The 11127-nt window shown below is 48.8% G+C and overlaps 1 protein-coding gene and 1 pseudogene across 1 annotated transcript; one reads left to right on the forward strand and one right to left on the reverse strand.

Annotated features, from left to right (window-relative positions):
- The first annotated feature begins 2747 nt into the window (after positions 1 to 2747).
- On the forward strand, positions 2748 to 4094 carry LOC136499989 (receptor-like protein kinase HERK 1; annotated as a pseudogene).
- A 282-nt stretch (positions 4095 to 4376) lies between these two features.
- Positions 4377 to 4796, reverse strand: LOC136499990 (cysteine-rich receptor-like protein kinase 10). The gene has a single exon (XM_066495453.1). It carries the CDS (start codon positions 4794 to 4796, stop codon positions 4377 to 4379), a length of 420 nt encoding a protein of 139 aa, XP_066351550.1.
- Between the last annotated feature and the right edge of the window lie 6331 nt (positions 4797 to 11127).

Here is an 11127-nt window from a genome sequence, read left to right on the forward strand (position 1 = left end):
CCTGATGGTGTCTCTTCGTGTATGGTTGGTTGGGAAGGCCAAACTGTGGGTCCGAGCTAAGCTCCGAGCCTTTAGGTAGGTACCATTAGATGTCACGCTACTTATTAAGATTTTTGTCCAGTGTTCATTAGTATGAATTAGCTAGGGTGGTTGATACAACACACACATGACGCTACTGGTCTACTGCCAACCCGAGTTCGATCCAGCAGTGGGTCAGGCAGGGGTCAGCCTCCTACTACCTTCGTGCGAACACATCTATGTCTCAATTTCAGATTTAGGTTTTGGTGATTTATGAATATACAAATGTTTGTGACTAAAGTGTGTTCTGCCGGGATTAAATCATTTTGAATTAGTCACACTGAGGTCACATGGAAGCTCTTGGCCTTAGAGGTGATTCCAGGCATATATGGACACAAGGATATTCGTGAAGATCAAGCACACTATAGGATTCAAGTGTAAACTTGGTATTCTGAGACATTTGGCGTAGTATTTAGATCCTTTTTTAAAGAGTTAAATGCACCAAAGGTCCATTAAGTTGTGAGGAGGTTTCGATTAGGTTCATTAACTTCTAAAGTGGCTTTTTGGGTCCATAAATTTTGTACGTCGTATCACTTACACTACCGGACTCAGTGAATTTGCCGAGTGCCAGGGGCACTTGGCAAAGCCCAATTTGCACTCGGCAAAGGCTTTGCCGAGTGCTGCACTCGGCAAAGACCACTTGGTTGCCCGACACTCGGCAAAGTTGGAACCGAAAAAAAACCCGAAAAAATGGGAATTTTTACCCAAAAAAAATGAATTTTTTTTAATTGGTGGAGGACCCCACCGGTCAGCGCCCATCCATCTCTGGCTTTTTTCGCGTAAATTTCACAGTTACGCGGTCGACGGGATTCAAACCCGAGACCTCCCGCTGCGCACAAACCTCCTCTACCACTACACCACACTGTCACTTATGTCTGGATTCCGTTTTAGTTCCCAATATATTATACTAAATCGAGTGTAAATTGTTTGTTTGAGGCACTAAACGAATTCAAATAAAAAAGTTGTGAACTACAAAGTTTCGTAACTTTTCGAGATCTACACTTTTAGTTTAGAAAGTTTTTTCATTCGAGGTCGTTTACAAAATTTTAATTTTAAAATTTGGAAATTCAAACGCAGTTTTGCATGACAAGATGTTTTCAAATCAAAAAGTTGCCAACTACAATGTTTCATAACTTTTGGAGATCTACAATTTTTATTTATGAAGTTTTTCCATCCGAGGTCTTTTGAAAAATTCAAATTTTAAAATTTTAAAATTTTCAAATTCAAACGTCGTTTTTGCATGACAAAATGATTTCAAATCAAAATGTTGTCAACTACAAAATTTCATAACTTCTCAAGATCTACAAAGTTTATTTTGATCATTTGTTCATCCGACATAGTGGTAGTAACATTGTTCACAAATCTTATATATCTGTCTTCTACTTTCATGAAACTAATATGAGAGATGTAGATTTTATGAACAATGTTATTGTCGCTTTGTCAAATGAAGAAATAACCAAAATAAACTTTGTAGATCTTGAGAAGTTATACAACTTTGTAGTTGAAAAGTTTTTCATTTGAATTTATTTAGGGCCTCAAAAATTGATTCGAAAAACTGATTTGCCGAGGGCCAAAAAAATGCACACGGCAAAATGCCTCTTTGCCAAGTGCCAAAACATAGGCACTCGGCAAAATACGGCTTTGCCGAGTGCCAGAAAAAAGGCACTCGGCAAACTGAGAGTAAATTGCTTGTTTGAGAGCCTAAATGAATTCAAATCAAAAAGTGGTCAACTACAAAGTTTCATAACTTTTTGAGATCTACAATTTTCATTTAGTAAGTTTTTCCATCCGAGGTCGTTTGAAAATTTTGAATTTTAAATTTGAGAGATTCAAACGTAGTTTTGCATGATAAGATGATTTCAAATCAAAAAGTTGTCAACTACATAGTTTCATAACTTTTGGAGATCTACAATTTTTATTTAGAAAGTTTTTCCATCCGAGGTCGTTTGAAAAATTCAAATTTTAAAATTTTCAAATTCAAACGTCATTTTTGCATGACAAGATGATTTCAAATCAAAATGTTGCCAACTACAAAATTTCATAACTTATTAAGATCTACAAAGTTTATTTTGGTCATTTGTTCATCCGACATAGTGGTAGTAACATTGTTCACAAATCTTATATATTTGTCTTCTACTTTCATGAAAGTAATATGAGAGATATGAGAGAGGTAGATTTTATGAACAACGTTATTGTCGCTTTGTCAAATGAAGAAATGACCAAAATAAACTTTGTAGATCTTGAGAAGTTATACAACTTTGTAGTTGAAAAGTTTTTCATTTGAATTCATTTAGGGCCTCAAAAATTGCTTCGAAAAACTGATTTGCCGAGGGCAAAAAAATGCACACGGCAAAAAGCCTATTTGCCGAGTGCCAGAAAAAAACACTCGACAAAGACGTATTTTGCCGTGTGTTTTTGTTTGCCGAGTGTATTTTATTTGGCACTCGGCAAACAATGTATTTGCCGAGTGCCCGATAAAATACGGCAAAGCCTCCGGCACTGGGCAAATCGCCGGTTTTCGGTAGTGTTAGGTCCATACCTCTCCACGTTGGCTTCTCGTGCTGATGTGGCATGATGCCGTGGCCATGCAGGCGTGCATGTAGGTGTGGGGGAACACCGGCAACTACACGGCCAACAACACCTACCAGTCCAACCTCACAAGTCTCGCCATGGCGCTCTCCAGGAACGCCTCCGCCGCTGCAGGCGCACGAGCAGGCACCGCCGCTGCTGTGGCCATGCGGGCGTGCGAGCAAGTACTGTCGCCGCTGCCACACGGGCACAAAAGGCGGATGGCGCGGCCGACGCCGTTAGAGAAGGAGAGCAGCAAGCCGCTGCCGTGGTCGCAGGAAAGCTTCGGGTGGGTGCTAGAGCCGTCAAGCCGGTCAGGCGAGGGCACGACCGGCGCGATGCAGAGGGTGAGCACGCAGCTCCACATCCCGCTGAAGGAGCTGAGGTCGGCCACCGACAACTTCCACGAGCGCAATCTCATTGGCGTGGGCGGCTTCGGCAACGTGTACCGCGGTGCGCTCCGCGACGGCACTCGCGTGGTGGTGAAGCGCACGACGTGCGCGTCCAGGCAGGGCCTGCCGGAGTTCTAGACGGAGATCGTGGTGTTGTCCCGCATCGGGCACCAGCACCTGGTGTCGCTCATCGGCTACTGCAACGAGCAGACGGAGATGATCCTGGTGTACGAGTACATGGAGAAAGGCACGCTGCAGAGCCACCTGTACGGGCCGGACTCCGACGGGGCGGCGCAGCTGTCGTGGAAGCAACGGCTAGAGGTGTGTATCGGCGCCGCCAGGGGGCTGCACTACCTGCACACGAGCTACTCCGAGAACATCATCCACCGCGACGTCAAGTCCACCAACATCCTCCTCGGCGACGGGTTCATCGCCAAGGTGGCCGACTTCGGGCTGTCGCGCATCGGCCCGTCATTCGGGGAGATGCACGTGAGCACGGCTGTGAAGGGCAGCTTCGGGTACCTAGACCCGGAGTACTTCAAGACGCAGCAGCTGAAGGACCGCTCCGACGTCTACTCCTTCGGGGTGGTGCTGTTCAAGGTGCTGTGCGCGCGGCCGGTGATCGACCAGGCGCTAGAGCGCGACTAGATCAACCTCGCCGAGTGGGCCGTCGGGTGGCAGAGGCGCGGGCAGCTGGACCGGATTGCCGACCTACGGATCCTCGGGTAGGTGAACGAGAACTCGCTTCGCAAGTTTGCGGAGACGGCGGAGCGGTGCCTGGCGGACTACGGGCAGGAGCGGCCGTGGTCCATGGGCGATGTGCTGTGGAACCTCGAGTACTGCCTGCAGCTGTAGGAGACGCATGTGTGGCGGGACGCGTTCGAGGACAGCGGCGCCGTCGACGCGCAGTTCCCCGAGGACGTCGTCGTGCCACGCTGGGTGCCATCGTCGATGAGCTTCCTAACGACGGGCGATCCGGACGACACGGTCGTCACCGATGTGGGAGTCGCCAACAGCAAGGTGTTCTCCCAGCTCAGCAGCGGCGAGGGCCGATGATGAGCTGCTGGTGGTGCCGGCGGACTTGCTCGCACGCCCGCACCGGTCAGGCGGTTGTTGCTGGCATCAAACGCCTGCAGCCCAACACAACCTTCGATGGAGGCGGGGATGGCACCCGAGAAGCGGTTGTTGAAGAGGTAGGCCGCCACCGCTAGCGAGCACGTAGGAGGCGCGAGCGTTGACCCGTAGATCCACCCGATGCGCCGCCCCCACTCCGTCTTGTCCTCGTAGAAGCACGAGATGACGCTGATGGCCTCCGCGATGGTGGCCGTGTCAAGCGGCTCACGGGGCACGGCCACGGCTCAGGTACCGCGGCATGATTCCAAGTATATCGCCAAGGCATCGCCGGCAGTCGGCCGGCGTCATGTCTGGCGTGCACTGCGTGAGGCCATAGATGGTGGGGTCGGTGGCATCGAACGCCTCCTCCCCCGTGGCGAACAGCCTGGTAGAGTTCGCCGCCGCGTAGTCGCCGGTGGCATTGAGGAGCACGCGGACGGCGGCGTCGAACACCTTGACCGGCGAGCTGACGTTTAGCGAGTTCATGAGGATCAGCTCATTGTCGTTGCTGGTGGTGTCGTCCAGGAAGTCCATGTTGGAGAAGCGGAGGTAGCAGCCGTCGTAGTAGACGGTGGCGTCCTTGTCGAAGGCGCATAGCTGCTGCGCGCTCTGGAAGGCGGTGGTGACGCAGGACCCGCATGCCATGGCGTTGGTGTCCCCGCGGCAGAGCGCCAGCGCTTACGCAATGTCCAGGAGGACGCCGACGCTACCCTTGGTGAAGAGCGTTCGGGACGAAGAGGCGTTCCTGGAGAGCGCCGTGGCGAGGCTTGCGAGGCTGGACTGGTAGGTGCTGCTGGCCGTGTAGTTGCCGGTGTTCGCCCACACCTGCATGCACGCCCGCATGGCCACGGCATCATGCCACGTCAGCACGAGAAGTCAACGTGGAGAGGTATGGACCTAAGTGATACGACGTACAAAGTTTATGGACCCAAAAAACCACTTTGAAAGTTGATGGACCTAATCGAAACCTCCTCACAAGTTAATGGACCTCTGGTGCATTTAACTCTTTTTTAAATCTTTGGTCATACTATTAAGGGGTCAAGACTAGTATCTCGATGGGAGTCAAGTTGAGAGTATTTGGATGCAAATGTAGTATACTCTCACCAAGTCAGCTTAAGTGTGGCTCCATTAGACTGGTTTTGAGTCTAGGGTCTCAAAGAAGTTGAACTGGCTTAGATCTGACTTAAAACAGGTTGAAAATATACACCGGATTATGCACTGGGTTATCAGGACCCTACTGGTGGACCATCCGGTGGCACCGTGCACTACTCAGTTTTGGCCTGGCCGTAGTACCGTGTGATCATCGTATGATCATCCGATATGCTTCTTAGAGTCCTTGGCTTGGATTATCATCAAGCGAAAGTTGAAAAGTTGCTACTCTTTGTGTGTGCCATCATCTAGATAGTTCGACAGAGGACGAGGTAACCTTCCCGGCAGAGCTACTTTGTGGAGAGGCTCCTAAAGGTGTACAGTGTACTCAGTTTCAAACCCACTGATCTAGAATGGAGAATATGTATTCACTAGTAGAGACTTAAGTCTTGGTGGCTCAAGGGAGTGTAACCGAGTCTTAGTGACTCTTTGGTGCTCTAAAATGTATTAGAAGTAGTGGCAGCTACCTGATACCATAGAAAAAACGGTTGTCTCTTATCCTTCTATTCAATTCTTTCATTTTTATTTTAGTTCTAATTTGAGCTTTGCTTTTTGCTTGGGGTGCAAGAATCTTGTTTGGCAATTAGAATAGTTTTTTTCGATGTCATAGTGTTTAATTTTCACAAGCTAAGGACCTAATCTCAGTGTGATCATGAGCTTCCCTCTAGTTGTTTATATGGTTATTTGTGTTAATCATTGTGTGAAACTCTTGGTAGACTTGTTTAGCATGTTTCTCTATATAGTTTCTTTGTTACAAACCTTTCAAGGACATAGTTAGTGTGAAGGCTCTAAGGAGTTATTCTTAGTGTGATCAGTTTGGTCCTAGGATTTTACCATACAAATTAAAGGGGTGAGTAGTTTTTGCACAGGCTAAGATTGTTTCTTTAACTTTCTTAATCCCAATTCAATCCCCTCTTAGACCATTCAGTCTGTTTCAGCGTGACTTTGAAGCCCCCTTATTTTCTGCCACCTATATTGTTCTACATTCATGCTTACGAAGGGTTTTTCCTTTATTTTTCTATTGCATGTCGAAATGATTGGCAGCTAGTCTAGTGGTCTAGAATGATCAATCATCATGATGCTAAAATGAATAATCATGTATCTTACAAATTCATAGTTATCCTTTTTGCCCTAAAATATTTTTTGGATTCATCATAATACTGCTAATGTCTGCTTGATCCGCTATTGCCTCAAGCATTAGCTAGTTGGCCCCATCATTGCACCAACATCCATTGGTGTAAGCATTCCAAAACAAAACAATGAACCACCAATAGCACCAATGAGATGCTTATTTTTGACCTGCTACTTATGCTACTCCAGTGCATTGTTGTGACCATGTTATGATCATATTTAATTTGTTTCCACTTGTGTTCAAAAAAAATCCAAACTATGCCATTTTTGTTGCTTTTTAGCTTCTTACACATGTCCAACAAGGCATCAAGTGACCAATATCCTATAAGATATCGAAATAGGATTTGTTTTTCATGATTTTGTAATAATTTCAGCCAACTGCCATGTATTCCTCTCCTTGGTCATCCATGTAAAAGATGTTAAATTTGATTCAAGATCATTGTAATCAATACATTATATTTAGTTGTTCCCTTTCGATGATATCGGTGGTGATGCTAAAACTTTCGAACTGAAAGCATAGAGAAAGAGCAAACTAATTATCTTAGGGCTACAACAAATGGACTATTTGACATGGCAAGGCTTAGAGCACGACGTGGAAGGGGTGAAGTGCTTTAATAATTGTTATGGACATGCCAATGCATTGGTGGTTACCTTGGGTAGCTCTTGTGTATGTGTTTTATACCTGCCATGATGTTGCCTATAGTTTTCTTATCTTTTATTATAAAAAAAATCAAATCATAATGCTATTTGAATTCTACACAATCATCTCTTTCCATGCTTGAATATATATCGTATTCTTTATTTTTCTTATAGATCTTTGATAGATCTATATCATTACAATCTTGATCTATATGATCGATGTGAACTCTTTATTTAGGCCTATAGAACATGGACTCTTTGTTTAGGCATTTTTCTTTCTAAACTCGTATAGAAATCAAATTGTGTATTTTTTTCTTAATAGATTGTTCTAAATTTACTATTTATTAGTTATATTAGGTATGAACTCTTTGATTTAATATAATTTATTAGATCATCATAAAATCCAACAATGAAGAATCTTTTTGTTATTCCGATCGATATGAAATTTCTATACTTTCTTGGCGAAAATGATGGCTCCTTTTAACAGTTTTGTAAATAGATAGATTTTAATTCTAAATTTACTATATTTTATTTTTATATTAGTACAAAACATCCTATCATCATATAGCTTTCATGATTCCAGGTAGTCTACATATCAAATACCATATATTTATCATATATGTAGTATGGTAACTCATGTATGGCATGGAATTTTTATAATTAATAAATGCATAATTTATATAGTCTCTTTCATACCTTTTATTCTACATTTAGCTATATACATATATAGTAATACCATCTATCTATCTATTTATCTTAATCAATCTATCTAGAGAGAGAGAGAGAGCATTTTATATCCTTTAATTTCGAACTTAGCTACATCGTAGTCTTTTATTAGTATAAAAACTGTAGTATATATATAGGTGTCGGGTACCATAAAATGGGGTACCCCGAGCGTACACCAAAAGAGGCACTAAAAATCCCGTCAACGGCAAAGTTAGAGGGAAAGCCATGGGCTCATAACCAGCCCCGTCCGAGCCCACCCGGATCTCCGCCTCGCGTGAGGCCTCTTACGGAAGGCCTCGGCAAGGAGCTCCGCCTCGCGCGAGGCCTCTTGCGGAAGGCCTCGGCAAGGAGCTCCGCCTCGCGCGAGACCTCTTGCGGAAGGCCTCGGCAACGAGACGCAATCTCCGCCTCGCGCGAGGCCTTATTCTCCATCTCGCGCGAGGCCGGCTTATCCATAGCCCGTCGCCCCTGCCTCGGCCGGTCTTCCCGACAGCACGTCATATCCCATTAATATGTCAACCACTCCCGCAATCTCAGCCGGACAATGGCTCGACACCACGGAATGGCCAACGGGACATGAGGTCGCATCGGCGCCATACCGGCTGAGACAGGGCACGGCGGGGATTACCGGTCACTGTATTCTGACGCTGTGCCCACGATCAGCGCCCGCACTACACTGTGCCCCATGATCCCCGCCTCGAAAACAACACTACATGGACAGCGGGGCTCTGGTCATCACCGCCTCTGAGCCAACGCACCAGATCAACCGCTCTCTCAGGGCCTCGGCACTATGCACCAAGGTCTCGGCTATCTCGGGATTCGTGTCCACCGAGACCCCCCACTACGGTGCAGCCTTGGCACCGATCAAGCCTCGGCCTCGCGCACAGTCAGTCTACAGCGGCTCGCACGTTCACCACCGCACCCACTCCGAGGCAGTCCTAGAGCTCCCATAACGCATAGGATCGGATGTGACCAGCACGCCGCCCCAATGCTCCAAGGACGGACCACTCCGACGACCATGCCACCACAGGGCTCGGACGCACCACCTCTGTTTGCACGACGCCGCATAGTTAGCACATGTACTGTCCTTGTCCTCCCTTCAACTATAAAAGGAGAGGACTTGGGCCATTTAGGGGGGACAGACGAAGAATAACACCCTGTAACACACACACTTCCCAGCCGCCTGAGAGCAACGTCTTAAGCAGCCAACACGACACCTCACTGAGACCTAGGACTAGCTCCCTCTCTCACCTAGCTTGTAACCCCCTACTACAAACACTTCGGTGCAAGGAATACAAGATCGATCTCTCAGACTGGACGTAGGGCATCGATTGTCTGAACCAGTATAAACCTTATGTCTCTTTGCATCACCATCTGGGATTAGGGGCACGCAGTTCACATTTACTGGTTGGTTGAGGACCCCCCGGTCCGAAACACCGACAGTTGGTGCGCCAGGTAGGGGCATCTGCGTGTCAGCTTCATCATCCCAATAGGTTCTGGATGGTAGACCTTGCACGACCGCTGCGTCTCGGCATGGTGGTGTGGTTTGGGAGCCTAGAGTTCATGTCCCTAGGGCATGACTATGACATGGTACTTCTCACACCCCGAGCCCCGCCTACCGATAACGACGTCATGCATCGGCAGCCCAGGCGCAGGCGGCGCCCGGGCGGCCGTTCTCGCCGCGCTCGCCAGGCACGGCGTGAGCAAGATCATCCCGATGCCATGCAAACCTAGGGCGACTTGCCGCTCTCCGCTGGCACCCCATGACCAGCTGTTGGCGCAGGGTCCCTGGTTGCGGATCTGTCTGGCCTGAGCATGAACAAGGGAAAAACGCCGGTGGCACCTGGCGATGCCCCGACATCAAGCTCCGCTCCACCAATCCTTGAGCAGATATCTCTGGCAGAACAGAGCCCGGCGACGGCACTGTCTCCATACCCCTTCGGGTTGAGAAATGCCACCACATCTTACGCTTACGCCTACGCTTCCGCTCACATGGATCTCTCGGAGCGCCGCCAGCGCTTTGTTTTCGACTTCGACACCACAGCGTCAACTCACGCCCACGCCGACTCCTCGGAGGAGGACGAGGCATGGGCCGAAGCGGATTTCTCCAACCTCCGCGACCACGAAACTATGCGTCGCTTCTTGGCCGCAAGCGACTATTGCTTTGGCTACTCCGATTCTGACGATGAAGGTACTTATGATCCCACTCGTGAGTGCTTCCACGTCGGACTAGGGATGCCAAGCATGGGTGATGAACATGAGGGGGTGGACGACCGCACTCCGCTTCATCAAGGAACGGGCGATGCGACGCCTTCACACATTGTCCCCCCGGCAGCACGGAACGAGAACCTTGCCCTCGGACCATTTCGACGCCCGGACCTAGAACAGCTCCATGAGCTTCAGGCCAAGGTCGAGCAAGATCAACTCCTTCTACAACAACTCCGAACCACTCTCGAGCAGGAGCAGCAAGGCCGCGGTGACGGAGGAGCCCAGCGATGGGATCGTGACATGCACCATCGCATCAACGACGACGAAGGGGATGATCGTCCCCCAATCTTTAATCGCGCTAGCCAGAATGTCGCGGCTGCGGCGATGCTAGTGCGTGCGATGCCCGAGCCCTCCACCACGGAAGGACGATGGGTTCACGGCGAGCTCCGAGATCTCCTCAAGACCGCCGCGGTACAGTAGGTAGAGAGTTCCGCCTCTCGACGGTGTGAAGCCGCCTCGGACCTCCCCTCAGCACCACGCTGGCAGAATAGGGAGGCCACAGTTCGTCCTAAGCCCACTCGGGTGCTGGCAACTAATAGGGTCCCCCCGGTCCATGACCGCCTCGATAACCGACGCGAGGCGCAGGGTGACCACGAGGTGGTCGGCCGACGATGGCGCCACGACAGTGAGGGGCCCGCCCGAGGCTACCATCCACATCAGGGCGGCCATTATGACAGTGAGGAAGACCGCAGTCCTTCTCCTAAACCACCTGGCCCTCGGGTCTTCAGTAGAGCCATCCACAACGCTCAGTTCCCAGCCTGGTTTCGCCAGCCGACCAACCTCACAAAATATAGCGGCAAGACCAACCCCAAGCTCTGGCTCGTTGATTACCGCCTGGCTTGTCAGCTAGGCGGTGCGAACGATGATCGGCTCATCATCCGCAACCTCCCCTGCTCTTGTCAGACTCGACGTGAGCCTGGCTTGAGCACCTTCCTCCCTCTCAGATCCACGACTAGCACGATTTGGTTCAGATCTTCGTCGGGAATTTCCAAGGCACATACGTGCACCCTGGAAACTCCTGGGACCTTAAGAGTTGTCGCCAGAAACCAGACAAGTCTCTCTG

The sequence above is a fragment of the Miscanthus floridulus genome, chromosome 13 (genome assembly GCF_019320115.1).
Source record: "Miscanthus floridulus cultivar M001 chromosome 13, ASM1932011v1, whole genome shotgun sequence".
NCBI lineage: Eukaryota > Viridiplantae > Streptophyta > Magnoliopsida > Poales > Poaceae > Miscanthus > Miscanthus floridulus.

What these genes read in the sequence shown, in the direction of transcription:
- LOC136499990 (XM_066495453.1), bottom strand. Translation starts at nt 4,796, where the DNA reads ATGGCATGCGGGTCCTGCGTCACCACCGCCTTCCAGAGCGCGCAGCAG.